Below are 14,588 nucleotides of genomic sequence, written 5' to 3'. Positions count from 1 at the left end.
CCTACAGCAGGCTGGAATGGCCCTACAGCAGGCTGGAATGGCCCTACAGCAGGCTGGAATGACCCTACAGCAGGCTGGAATGACCCTACAGCAGGCTAGAATGACCCTACAGCAGGCTAGAATGACCCTACAGCAGGCTAGAATGACCCTACAGCAGGCTAGAATGACCCTACAGCAGGCTAGAATGACCCTACAGCAGGCTAGAATGTTTGTTTCTCGTCTTTCACAATTTGTGTGTAGGGTCTCTGTTCAGAGTCAGGAAAGCTATTGCACATTCACGACAGGTGAGAAGAGCCTCATGGTTGAGGAGAAGCCCCTCTCTGTTTGTGTGTCCAGACCTATAGTTCACCCCCTGTGTTGGTCTCTAACAGGTCAGAGTGGTCTGGGGAAGTCGACCCTGATGAACACCCTGTTCAAGTCTAAGGTCAGCAGGAAGTCTGTGGTGTCCACCCCCGAGGAGAGGATCCCCAAGACCATCGAGATCAAGTCCATCAGCCACGGTAACACACACACACATACGGATCTGTGATAATCAGTATACATTTAGCAATGTAAGGCATGTCATGGATTTCTCCTGTGTCTCTCTCTGTCTAGACATCGAAGAGAAGGGCGTGAGGATGAAACTAACGGTAATCGACACTCCCGGCTTTGGGGACCACATCAACAACGAGAACTGGTGAGTTGTAGTTTTTCTTTTTTAATCCCTACCACAGAGTGAATGACTGGGTCGTCGCCTGTCTGTGAACTCCATTTCCCATGTGCCCCCCCCCCCATCAGCTGGCAGCCAATCATGAAGTTCATCAACGACCAGTATGAGCAGTACCTGCAGGAGGAGATCAACATCAACAGGAAGAAGAGGATCCCAGACTCACGGGTTCACTGCTGCATGTACTTCATACCACCTACTGGACACTGGTGAGTTATGGACACACACTCTCTCGCTCTCTCTCTCACACACACACACACACACACACACTCTGTTTGTCTGGGACTTCACCACTTCCTCTAGACTGCCCCCCTTTTCTCTCGACCGCTTGTAGACGTCATCTTGTCCACCGAGACTCAGAGGGAATCAGCTTTCACAAAGACTCAGATGCTATAGTACCCAATCGTATAGACTGTGAAAACAAAACAATGAGGGAGACTAAGACCATGCATGTACAACAAAGTGTTTAGGATACATTTGACCAGGAACCGCGGCCGCGGCAAATTTTAGAGAATTACTTCATATTAACTAACTGAAATATAAACATCAAAATCCTCGACATTCATGCAAAGTTAAAAGCATTTTATTCTAATCGACGGGGAAGTCGTTAAGTGGCTTCAGTCTGTCTCCGAGCATGTAAAGATTCTGTCAAGGTCTGCAGTCTTCTAGATGTGTATGCATTACTAATAGAATAGTTTTTAAACACCCAGGTGGTGGCTGTTTGCCCATTAGTTATTCTCAGGAGTGTATTTAGTGTGTGTATCCCACTGTTTGACACACTCTCTCACCTCCTTGTGACACCACAGCTGCATTGTGTGTGTGTGTGTGTGTGTGTGTGTGTGTGTGTGGCAGCTCTACAGTCAGTGCATTGTCCAGACCCTCTTTCGCAAAGCACGAGCCAAGGCTTTTTCCCTCGTTCTCTCTCGTCCCAAAAGCTAAAATGCCTCTCTTCTCCTGCCAGTCCCCTCCCTCTCTAACCCCCTTGACCTCGAGTGCCCCATAAATTTGTTGCGCTGTGTAACAAATGACCTCTTGTTACCTATTTTAGTCCACTACTATTGACCAGGGCCCCTATGTCTCTGGTCAAAAGTAGGGAACTACATAGGGATTAGGATGCCATTTGGGAATGAACCCATGTGTCTAGGACAGCTCCGTGCTTTGGTGCCATTATGTCCGTAATGGACACTACGCTGAATATTCAGTAATCCTGGCATCCCATATCACCAAATAATAGCAGAGACATCAAGTTTCATAGCCCAATGGTGGTGGCTCTTTTTATTGTCAAACTTCAATTTGAAGGTATTGCCCCTTGGGTTAGTTAGAGTATTTAAGTGTCAGCAATTTGCTTCAAGGTCTCTTTTTTTAGTAGCTCGACCAGTTTTCCATCGACATAGGATGCGCCCAAACGGCACCCTATGCTCTGTGGGCTATGGCCAAAAGTAGTGTTCTGTATAGGGAATAAGATGCCATTTTGGCCGCACCTGTCGTCAATGGAAGTGCATAGCAGCCGTTGACTGAATGGTTGACCGGCACTCCTCCCCTCTAGGCTGTCCTCGTGTTACCTCGTGAAGGATGCCTTCCTTGAGAACTACCAGGGTAACCCGCGGTTACGCCAGGCAATGTTGGACTCTCTTGACCCGTGAGGGGGTTTTATTAAAGGCATCGGAGAAAGTGGAGGGAAGAGAGCAGTCTACGGTGCGGTCACCCCCCCTTCCTCTACATGGTTGCTTCCATTTTGACCACAGAACAGAGTTAGCACTGACAGCTCAGCCCTCCCTCTGCAGACACAGCTACCGAGTTGACTATTTCCCTTTTTGAAGTGGAGAATTTGAGCATATGGCGTCTCTCTGTGTGCATAAATATGTACGGTACATATGTTTAGTGTGTAGGAGTGCATTTTGTGTGTTGACCTTTTTGTTGATCATTTCCCGTTTTAAGTGAAGAACTTGGAGTCTAGCTATATTGTGTGTGCACATTGTGCATGTCTATGTGTTTGTGTGTGTTGACCGATATGTGATTCACACGTGCTGTGCGTCAATTTGAACCTCGGTCTCGTCTATTTGTTCCGGAGCGAGTGAACATTTTCATAGTCGAACATCTACACTGTACCTGTGTACAGTAGGCCTACATACCACTGATGCACATGAAGCACGTGTGTGTCTGACTTACAGTCCACAAAGCTTAGGTCACGATTCCTGAGGGGGCAGGAGATCAAATTTATAGGCGGAGCCAAGGAGAGCTGCAGGAGAGGCTCATTGACCTATGGGTTGGGGGGGGTGGGATCTCTCTCACACTCTCCTTCTTTCCTTTTACTTCCCTATACCATGAAGTGGTGTTGACTGTCTGTCTCTGTCGCTCCTCGCTCTCTCTCTCTTACCGTGTCACGTGGGTCTCTCTCAGGACACCCTAGTGTGACGTGCATTGACACGTGTTGTGTTCTGTTCTGTTCAGTGTGCCTGTCTCTCCTCTCTCCTGACGGGGCCCCTCTATAGTCCAGCTGCTCCAGGTCTTTGAACCAGGGTGACCCAGCATGGCTGGGATAATTGGAGGGGAGAGGAGAGCAGAAGGAGAGGAGCTGGAGTGGGGAACAACCAGAGGCATTACTGCCAGCCAGGCAGAGAGTGGTGATGCCATTGGAAAGAGAGACTGAAAAGAGATTTGGGGGGAAAAGAGAGGGAGCTATGGCGGTGCTCATACAATTATTAGAAATGCAGAATTAGCAGAGAGCCCACTCTGTAAATGTGATGTCCTTGTATAGAGTATTGTTCCAAACGGTATGTCTTAAAATGAACAACATCAAAAAAGGGTAGTGTTTAGATATTCATATTTTCAACGTTGAATGAATGAATGTGAAAATGTGTATTTTAGAATCTAGACATACGGAACAACCAGAGGCCCTGCCAGGCTAGCTATTGCCTGAACATTCCCATGCATTCTCTTCTGATAGAGAACAGAGAGGAGAGTGTGTACAGGATAGAAAGAGATGAGATGGGGGAAGAGATAAGGTTTATAGGAGGACAGACGAGTAGAGAAGCTCTGAAGACTTGACCATTTGGGAGTAGGATGCACAAGCTTTGTGTGAGTGGTTAGTTGAGGACAATATCTCTCATCACATGATGCTCAATATAGATATGTATTCAATTGCGTTATCCAACACGTTTCACCTCCTAAAACTGCCGTCCATGACAAATCTTGAGACAACCTTTATGTTTCCAGGCTTATATCAGTTTCAGTTCTTAACCACTTTGTGTTTAACCTTGGAAAGATTAGTCTTTTAAATTTGAGAATTAGGATTATACTGGCACACTGCTGCACAATCACATTGTCATCGATCAGAAAATAATAGACAATGGACCATCATTGCCCCCTAGTGGTATATCTGTCTCATAACATCCATGACTGAAAAGTCATCAGTGGATGTGACATCCATTGCCCCACAACTGCTCTATCATACTCAAAAGAAATGTCCTTTGTGATTGAATACACGTTTTGGACATGTTTTCAATTATACCACAGTACTGCATTACAATATAACCTACAGGAAGTTTTGCTAGCACAGACTGGAATATGTTCCGGGATCCTAATGATGTCATTGAGGAGTACACCACATCAGTCACTGGCTTCATCAATAAGTGCATTGATGACGTTGTTCCCACAGTGACTGTACGTACATACCCCAACCAGAAGCCATGGATTACAGGCAACATCTGCGCTAAAGGGTAGAGCTGCCGCTTTCAAGGATTGGGACTCTAACCCGGAAGCTTATAAGAGATCCTGCTATTCCCTCCAAGGAACCATCAAACAGGCAAAGCATCAATACAGGACAAAGGTTGAATCGTACCACATCGGCTCCAACGCTCGTTGGATGTGGCAGGGCTTGCAAACTATTACAGACTACAAAGGGAAGCACAGCCACAAGCTGCCCAGTGACATGAGCCTACCAAACAAGCTAAATTACTTCTATGCTCGCTTCGAGGCAAGCAACATGAGAGCATCAGTGTTCCGGACGACTGTATGATCACACTCTCCGTCGCGGATGTGAGTAAGACCTGTAAACATGCGCTGACCAACTGGCAAGTGTCTTCACTGACATTTTCAACCTCTCCCTGACAGAATCTGTAATACCAACATGTTTCAAGCAGACCACCATAGTCCCTGTGCCCAACACTAAGGTAACCTGCCTAAATGACCACCGACCCGTAGCACTCACGTCTGTAGCAATGAAGTCCTGCGAAAGGCTGGTCATGGCTCACATCAATACCATTATCCAGCGTTCAGTGGCATAGCGCCCTCAAAGCTCATCGCTAAGCTAAGGACCCTGGGACTGAACACCTCCATCTGCAACTGGATCCTGGACTTCCTGACAGGTTGCCCCCAGGTGGTAAGGGTAGGTAAATCTGCCATGCTGATCCTCAACACGTGTGCCCCTCATGGGTGCATGCTCGGTCCCCTCCTGTACTCCCTGTTCACTCACGACTGCATGGCCAGGCACGACTTCAACACCATCATCAAGTTTGCACATGACTCAATAGTGGTAGGCCTGATCACCAACAACGATGAGACAGCCTATAGGGAGGAGGTCAGAGACCTGGCTGTGTGCTGCCGGAACAGCAACCTCTCCCTCAACTTGATCAAGACAAAGGAGATGATTGTGGACTACAGGAAAAGGAGGACTGAGCACGCCCCCATTCTCATCGACGGGGCTGTAGTGGAGCAGGTTGAGCGCTTCAGGCTCAAACAAACTATCATGGTCCAAACACACCAAGACAGTTGTGAAGAGGGCATGACAAAGCCTATTCCCCCTCAGGAGACGGACAAGATTTGGCATGTGTCCTCAGATTCTCAAAAGGTTCAACAGCTGCACCATCGAGAGCATCCTGACTGGTTGCATCACTGCCTGGTATGGCAACCGCTCGGCCTCGGAACGCAAGGCACCTACTAAGGGTAGTGCGTGGGGACAAGCTTCCCGCCATCCAGGACCTCTATACCAGGCGGTGTCAGAGGGAAGCCCTAAAAATTGTCAAAGACGCCAGCAACCCTAGTCATAGACTGTTCTCTCTGCTACCACACGGCAAGAGGTACCGGAGTGCAAGTCCGGTACGCTTCTTAACAGCTTCTACCCCCAAGCCATAAGACTCCTGAACAGCTAATCAAAGGGCTACCCAGACCCCTCTTTTACACTGCTGCTACTCTCTGTTTATTATCAATGCATGGGCACTTTAACTCTACCTACATGTACATATTACCTCGACTAACCGGTGCCCCCGCACATTGACTCTGTACCGGTACCCCCTGTATATAGCCTCACTATTGTTATTTTACTGCTGCTGTTTAATTATTTGTTACTTTTATTTAAAAATTTTCTACTTATCTATTTTCTACTTAACACATTTTTCTTAACTTCTTAAAGAATTGTTGTTTAAGGGCTTGTAAGTAAGCATTTCACTGTAAGGTCTACTACACCTGTTGTACAGTGCCTTTCGAAAGTATTCGGCCCCCTTGAACTTTGCGACCTTTTGCCACATTTCAGGCTTCAAACATAAAGATATAAAACTGTATTTTTTTGTGAAGAATCAACAACAAGTGGGACACAATCATGAAGTGGAACGACATTTATTGGATATTTCAAACTTTTTTAACAAATCAAAAACTGAAAAATAGGGCGTGCAAAATTATTCAGCCCCCTTAAGTTAATACTTTGTAGCGCCACCTTTTGCTGCGATTACAGCTGTAAGTCGCTTGGGGTATGTCTCTATCAGTTTTGCACATCGAGAGACTGACATTTTTTCCCATTCCTCCTTGCAAAACAGCTCGAGCTCAGTGAGGTAGGATGGAGAGCATTTGTGAACAGCAGTTTTCAGTTCTTTCCACAGATTCTCGATTGGATTCAGGTCTAGACTTTGACTTGGCCATTCTACCTGGATATGTTTATTTTTGAACCATTCCATTGTAGATTTTGCTTTATGTTTTGGATCATTGTCTTGTTGGAAGACAAATCTCCGTCCCAGTCTCAGGTCTTTTGCAGACTCCATCAGGTTTTCTTCCAGAATGGTCCTGTATTTGGCTCCATCCATCTTCCCATCAATTTTAACCATCTTCCCTGTCCCTGCTGAAGAAAAGCAGGCCCAAACCATGATGCTGCCACCACCATGTTTGACAGTGGGGATGGTGTGTTCAGGGTGATGAGCTGTGTTGCTTTTACACCAAACATAACGTTTTGCATTGTTGCCAAAAAGTTCAATTTTGGTTTCATCTGACCAGAGCACCTTCTTCCACATGTTTGGTGTGTCTCCCAGGTGGCTTGTGGCAAACTTTAAACAACACTTTTTATGGATATCTTTAAGAAATGTCTTTCTTCTTGCCACTCTTCCATAAAGGCCAGATTTGTGCAATATACGACTGATTGTTGTCCTATGGACAGAGTCTCCCACCTCAGCTGTAGATCTCTGCAGTTCATCCAGATTGATCATGGGCCCCTTGGCTGCATCTCTGATCAGTCTTCTCCTTGTATGAGCTGAAAGTTTAGAGGGACGGCCAGGTCTTGGTAGATTTGCAGTGGTCTGATACTCCTTCCATTTCAATATTATCACTTGCACAGTGCTCCTTGGGATGTTTAAAGCTTGGGAAATCTTTTTGTATCCAAATCCGGCTTTAAACTTCTTCACAACAGTATCTCGGACCTGCCTGGTGTTTTCCTTGTTCTTCATGATGCTCTCTGCGCTTTTAACGGACCTCTGAGACTATCACAGTGCAGGTGCATTTATACTGAGACTTGATTACACACAGGTGGATTGTATTTATCATCATTAGTCATTTAGGTCAACATTGGATCATTCAGAGATCCTCACTGAACTTCTGGAGAGAGTTTGCTGCACTGAAAGTAAAGGGGCTGAATCATTTTGCACGCCCAATTTTTCAGTTTTTGATTTGTTAAAAAAGTTTGAAATATACAATAAATGTCGTTCCACTTCATGATTGTGTCCCACTTGTTGTTGATTCTTCACAAAAAAATACTGTTTTATATCTTTATGTTTGAAGCCTGAAATGTGGCAAAAGGTCGCAAAGTTCAAGGGGGCCAAATACTTTCGCAAGGCACTGTATTCTGCTCATGTGACAAATAACATTTGATTTGATCAGAAAATAATCTCCTTTACTCTTGAAGTTATCTTGTTAACATCTTTCTCTCTCCTTCTCCTCTCTCTCTCTCTCTCTCTCTCTCTTGTCTCCCCCCCCCCCTCTCTCTCTCTCTCTCTCTCTCTCTCTCTTGTCCCCCCTCTCTCTCTCTCTCCATGTTGTTTCTCTCCAGTCTGAGGCCCCTGGATGTGGAGTTTATGAGTCGTCTGAGTAAAGTGGTCAACATAGTCCCTGTCATCGCTAAGGCAGACACACTCACCCTGGAGGAGAGGGACTTCTTCAAACAGACGGTAAGGTGTGTGTGTGATGTGTATACATGCACGTGTGTGTACACAAAAAGCCTATGACGTTGATCTGTAGATTTGCTTTTAAACTAGTCCCTTTTGCACTACAACAACCTGACCTGGGCTGACGTTAGGCCTTTACAGCAAGGTAGAAACAGGGTAACGAGAGGGTAAGATCACACACACACACACACACAGACAGGGTAACAAGAGGGTAAGATCACACACACACACACAGACAGGGTAACGAGAGGGTAAGATCACACACAGGCCGGTATGAAGCGATGCCAGGCATTACACACAGCAGCCATCTGGATAAGCTACTGTACTCTGTCCAGTCTGGGGAGTAGTGGTATGAAACCCTGGAAAACTTAACGGATGTTTTTAGCCAGAAAGGAGCATTTTAAGAAGTGATTTATTTACAGTATTGCAGCTTTCTGTAAACCTCCGAGGCAGCTGACGTCTGCACAGATGCCAGTTTACTGTAGCAGGCGAGTCTCTTATTAGCAATAAGCTACTGGGTACAGGAGATGGAGAAACCACACAGGACCTCAGATGAGGAGTTCCCCTCCAGAGTTTAGAGTAAGGTTTATGCAGCACTTGGTAGAGACTGTCTGGTAGCTGCTCGGTAGAGGCTGTCTGGTAGCTGCACTGTAGAGGCTGTCTGGTAGCTGCTCGGTAGAGGCTGTCTGTCAGGTAGCTGCTCGGTAGAGGCTGTCTGGTGGAGGTCCGTCAGTAGCTACTCCTCCGTGAAAGAAAGCGCAGCCCTTTCGGTTGATGACTCATGTCTATGGTACAGAGGCCATCTCTGCTGATTTAGAATTCGATGGAATTCTCCGTTGCTGCTTTCTCTTCCTGCTTTCTCTTGAAAGGTGCACCATACCAGGATACACAGGCCTCAATGACCTGCTTGGCTTAGTTTTAAAAAGGCCTCTGCACCCCAACCCCCGTTCCAGTGTGTGTTTGGTGGTCAGCCTGGCAGAAGAAAAGAACATACGCACGCACACACACACTCGAGGGACGCTAGTCTCCCCCTCTCTGGCATCCAGAGACAGAACTTTGTTAATTCTGGAGGAGGAAACACGCTGGGCAACTTGGCTACCGTTTTCCTCGACAACGGCCAATGAGAACAAGGGCAGGCGAGATGGAAGCTCTGGGGCTTGTAACCAGCTTGTTTTGGTTGGCTGCATGGACTGGGCCATGTACGACCCTGGGATTGTGATCTTAATTTTTATTTTTTGACGTTTCTTCCTTGTTCTCTGTTCCCTGCAGCAGTTGACATGCACGCAAAGGGAACCAGAGAGCTTTTTATTGTTTTACCCTCTGTGTCCACAGTTCGTTGGGGGTGTGCGTGCGTGTGTGCTCTGGTCACATTCCCCCAACTTTTGTCGACTTATAATATAGGCCTAAGACTGAGAAAGTTACAAGTTTAAACTTTCCAAGAAGTATAAACAGAGAAATTTAGAAAACCTGTTCATCGTCGACCAAGTGGAAACTGTCAAAGTAGTAATTGTGAGCGGAACGGTCATTCATTTAAAGGCCATCACCGCTGGCAGGAGAAGCCTGTCATTCTCACTCTCTCGTCTGTCTTCCAGCCATTATAAAGACATAGAAGAAGGCGGCCATTTTGTAATCCTGGGTGTCTGGCTGTATATTTGTGTAATAGTGGTTAACCTCCACATCAACTCTCCATGTTAAGGATCATTAAAGATCATTTAACGTCAACACCAGCCTTAGCAGTGTTTACGGTGGACTCGGAGTGAGCTCCTCTAGAATTGAGGTCAGTCATTTCCTGTTCTGTTATATTTTCAGTCACGTTGACCTCATACTGGTCTAACAATCTGGCTATCTGCATGAATCATTTATCTTTTTTATTGTTGGCAGTTAGCCAGTGAAAGTTGAGTTGGAAGAATGAGTAGGTTTATTTACTGTCGATGGATTCTGACGTGATACAAGTCTCACCTTCCCTTCCCCCGGGCTTCTACAGTACATTTGATGTGACACTGCAACATGGTGTCAGATTGTGACGTGTTTTTATGTTTGTGCAGATCAGGGAAGGACTGCGAGCCAACGGGATCGACGTCTATCCTCAGGAAGAGTTTGACGAGGATTCTGACGACAGGATGATCAATGATAAGATCAGGGTGGGTTTACAGTGTGTGTATAGGCATGCAGAATCCCCCCCCACACACACACACTCTGACGCATGGATTCATTACAAAGCAATTATTTGTCTTAAACTGTGTGTGTGGGTTCAGGAGATGATCCCATTTGCTGTGGTGGGGAGCAACCAGGAGTACCAGGTCAATGGAAAGAGGCTTCTGGGCAGAAAAACTAAGTGGGGAACCATAGAAGGTAATTCAACACACACACACACACACACACAACCCTTACTATCCCTGCCAAACGAATCATGTCAAATGGGTTGAAGCAGATTTACTTGGCTGGACTGCACGGTACAGTGGAGAAACCATGCATACGTATGTTACTGCTGCCAGTACATGTTTAAATCCTGGCCAAATGATTGAGTCTTGTGTGACGATGAGCGCGCGTTTCTCATATCCACGTTTCTCTGGTCTGTGACTAAAGACATTTCTGAGTCACAGACCCCACGAGGATTTACTGAGCCATCTTTATCAAAAATACAGTGGGGGGAAAAGGAGAGAGAGCGAGTCACAGCTCCTTTTCACTGGAGGGCTGATTGTTTCCTTCCCAGAATGCACCTGGCCCCTTCAGGGCCCCTCTTGGCCCTTGGTGAATGCTCCTTTCATCACTCCACACTTGTATAGAACAACTATATTATTCTGGACCTCTTTTCCTGTTAGGTCTGTTCAAAGAACCAACCAACCAGAGCTTAGCATACATAGCTTTCTAGTGTTCTGATACTTAGTTCCTGTTCTGGAACTGTCAAGGTGTTCTTTAAACACCCATGGACTGTAATTGAACTCTAAGACAAAGGTGTGTTTGCGAGCACGGGTGTGATAAGAGTGAGTAATGTGGTTGTCCCCTGGCTGAGGGAACAATGACTCTAACCCAGCCAGGCAGTCAGTGTGCTCAGGCGGAGGGAAGGAGGGCGTAAGGGAGGAAAGGATGAAGAGGGAGGGAGCAATCGGAGAGGAAGCTGCTGGGCACGTCTGTACCGATATCATAAATTAGGCCACAAGAGGAGGGAGGCCTGTTGGCCCAGGATTCTCATAGCCAGGACCTGGTTCTCCTCGTTCTCCTCGTTCTCCTCCCTCTCTCCTCTTTCTTTCTGTCGTCTCTTAAGTTCTCTTTTTCCTCTACCACTGCCCCAATGTCATTCTCTCTTTCTCACTATCGACCGTTCTTCCTCCCCCTCCTTCTCGTTCCATTAAGTCAGAGAGGGCTGGTGCCCAATGTCGGTCTCTGTGTGTGGTTTGACGTGTTAGTCCCCTGTTTGCAATGGGTGGAGGAAAGTGTTAGCCCGAGAAACATTTAAAAACCAGCCTGGTTGAGGGAAACCCACCACCAGGTGAATCAGTACACCCACCCACCCACAGACTGTGGTGGTCACACAGCAGCACAGCAGCACCCTCTCCCATAGAATGCAATTTCATTTTCTTTACTCTGTTTTTGCAGTTGAGAACATTGCGCACTGTGAGTTTGCCCACCTGCGAGACCTTCTCATCAGGTGAATATTAACTGGGTTATAAGTGATGGTGATACTGTGTTTGAGCAGTGTTTGGATGACGCGTGACGTTTCTCTGGGTTACATTGCTCACTAAATCTTCATCTTTGTTTCCTCTCTGTCAGGACCCACATGCAGAACATCAAGGACATCACCAGTAGCATCCACTACGAGGTGTACCGTGTCCGCAGGCTAAACGAGACCGGCGCCCAGCCCAACGGCCAGCCACCCAACACACTGGTCAACCCACAGCCACAGCAGGCCAATGGGGTGGCAGCACAGCACCAAGTCCTGACCCATGAGATGTAGACATCTGACCATCTGCGCACACACACACACACACACAGACACACACACACACGCACACACACACGCATACACAACACACACACACACACACACCTTTAATGGCTGGCAACTGTGACACACCACATGCAAACACACCAAGTGACACACACATGACTCACACCCACCCACCCATCCTAACTGGCCGATATGGACTGTACACACTCCAAAGAGGATTCCAATATCAAGTGTATAACAATTTTTTACATGATCAACTGCCAAAAGAGTTTCTGTTACCTGGAAGGTCTAGTGTAGCTCGTTGTAGGTCAGAGCTGTTGGGTAAACAGTACAAGATGTCCCCTAGGGAGATGGGATGCTACTGTATTCTAACACACAGAAGAAGTGTATAGACCAGCTATCTAAGTATAGCGGATCAATTAGCTTAACTAGAAATAACTGGCCGAAATGACCTGGTCTACGTTTTGGGTTGTGCTGTATAGTGTTGTCTAGATACTGGAGATATTAGGAGGTTGGGTTTAGGTTCTTTGTATATTTTTGGACACATCTGCACTGCCCTGAAAAGCAGCAATGCAGATGTGGAGCAGCTTTGAAATCATTTGTCTTTTTCCATTGTGTTTTCATATGTTTCAGACCCTCTTGCCAAACCATCCTGTCTATACCAATATGCCAATGTCATATGTTGTTAAACAAATCATGTTAATGCATAAAGTGCATTTTCCATTTACTGTTGTGTTATATTATTGTATTGTTTATGGTCTGGATGGTGGGGACGCAGGGAACAGACATCCCTATGCTCTCAGACCTTTCTCTAAACCAAATAAAATGTCCTTTCTGTTTTAAAGAGAAGCGAAATATATAGAATTGATTTATAAATAGGTATTTATGCTTGTTTATGCATTCACTTTTTAATAGAGTTTGATATTCATATAGCCTACACACTCCCATTGTTCTCAGAGAGTAGTTGTGTCAGAGATGGGAAATCTACAGAGATTCTCTTTGGTTGTATTTGCTTGCCCTCATACTTTATGTCCCCTTTATTTATAGGGAATTGTATGAATCTAGATTTATATTCTGTCTTTTTGGACATGATGCAGATTAGGACTACAGGTAGGTTGAATATGTTGCCTGTATACACAGTTTGAAATCATGTTTAGTTTCCCTGACAGTTTTGCATTCTGGGAGTAGTCGACCTATAACTTCCTTATCTTCCCTACTATTCATCACTCAGCTAAAAACGAATGGACAGAGGTCAAAACCGAGAGTACTATTCATTCAGAAATGTAGCTCGATAACATAAATGACAAAAGTTAATGCAATGTTTATTGTTGTATAGTTATTGTGTAACTTGTTATAGTATGATGAGAGTATGGTTTATCTTTGATATGCTATGTCAAAGAAATAAAGATTGATATTTTTATTGTTTACAATTGTCTTGATTGCCAATTCATTTCACCTGTGCAGGTGACTCCTCTTAACCAATCACAAAAGCCTCTGCGCAAGTGCAATTTGAAAGAAGGGTACCCCTTTATTTAGTGTGCCATCAAAGTTTAGGTTTTAGTGTCAAAGTGTCTTTGCAAAGTCATAATGGGGAAGTCCAAGCTGCAAGTTATTTTAAACAATCTGTGGGTGAAGTGATGTAAATACAATGTGTATTGGAGTTTTTTTTTTTTACATCAAATTAGGGTCATTAGCGTGAGCTTAGTTTAGAATGAGTAAGTAGTCATATTTTCACTGGTCCGTTTTAATCAGGTGATTGGATCTTTAAATGCCAATGTTTTTCATGTTTACAAGCTTATGGCCAAGGGCCCATAGACCAGCGTTTCCAAAACTTGGTCCTTGGGACCCCAGAGGGATTAACTTTTTGTTGTTTTGCCCTAGCCCGACACCGCTGATTCAAATAATGAACTCGTCATCAAACTTAGATTATTTTAATCCGCTATGTTGTGCTGAGGCATAAGCCAAAACGTGTACCCCTTGGAGTCCCCAGGACCGAGTTTGGGAAATGTTGCCATAGACAGTTGAATGTTCAGGGCTGGGAATACACTATTGTGTGTTATGTGTGAAGTGTGTTCTTGGAGTACACAGATGTCACATAACCCAGCAGATGGCACAGGGGGAGCTGACTGGCTCCGTCGTGGTATCCAGGGCTATAGATTGAACTTTGATATCATCATTAGTGCCTATTTGTATCCTGTCTCTTTCTCCGTTTTCAGAGAGGCTGTCTGCACAGTAGGGCAGAGGTTCTCAAACCTCTCCCCGGGGACCCCCAGCCATTCCATGTATCTGAACTATTCCAGAGCTTTAACACCTGATTCAACTTGTTGACTATTCATCATCTTGCAGGTGAATCAGATGAGTTAGTTCAGGGCTACATCAAAATGGTGAAACGTCTGGCGGTTCCCCAGGAGAGGTTTTGAGAACCACTGCAGCAGGGGACCTTGCTCCTCCTCCTAGTGACACACACCGAGTCACGTGTGTACACGCGCACCCACAACGCACATTGTAGCCA

The 14,588-nt window shown here is 45.6% G+C and overlaps 1 protein-coding gene across 9 annotated transcripts in view; it reads left to right on the top strand.

The window, feature by feature from the left end:
• Window positions 1–13,501, top strand: part of LOC109865792 (septin-9) — a 73,062-nt gene extending 59,561 nt beyond the window's left edge. For 6 of the 9 annotated variants that reach the window (XM_031799566.1, XM_020454238.2, XM_031799567.1 and 3 more), the window contains 8 exons: window positions 372–500; window positions 595–676; window positions 778–915; window positions 8,013–8,130; window positions 10,173–10,268; window positions 10,383–10,479; window positions 11,725–11,776; window positions 11,899–13,501. In XM_031799566.1, the coding sequence (XP_031655426.1) occupies window positions 372–500; window positions 595–676; window positions 778–915; window positions 8,013–8,130; window positions 10,173–10,268; window positions 10,383–10,479; window positions 11,725–11,776; window positions 11,899–12,082 (896 nt within the window). In that variant the 3' untranslated portion in view covers window positions 12,083–13,501. Of the gene's footprint in view, window positions 1–371; window positions 501–594; window positions 677–777; window positions 916–8,012; window positions 8,131–10,172; window positions 10,480–11,724; window positions 11,777–11,898 lie in introns of all 9 variants that reach the window. The other 3 variants (XM_031799564.1, XM_031799565.1, XM_031799563.1) reach the window with 1 other exon arrangement.
• The last annotated feature ends 1,087 nt before the right edge of the window (window positions 13,502–14,588 follow it).

Source organism: Oncorhynchus kisutch, linkage group LG20 (genome assembly GCF_002021735.2).
Source record: "Oncorhynchus kisutch isolate 150728-3 linkage group LG20, Okis_V2, whole genome shotgun sequence".
NCBI lineage: Eukaryota > Metazoa > Chordata > Actinopteri > Salmoniformes > Salmonidae > Oncorhynchus > Oncorhynchus kisutch.
The sequence above is the reverse complement of the archived record's forward strand: the minus strand, read 5'-3'. Positions and strand labels throughout refer to the sequence as shown.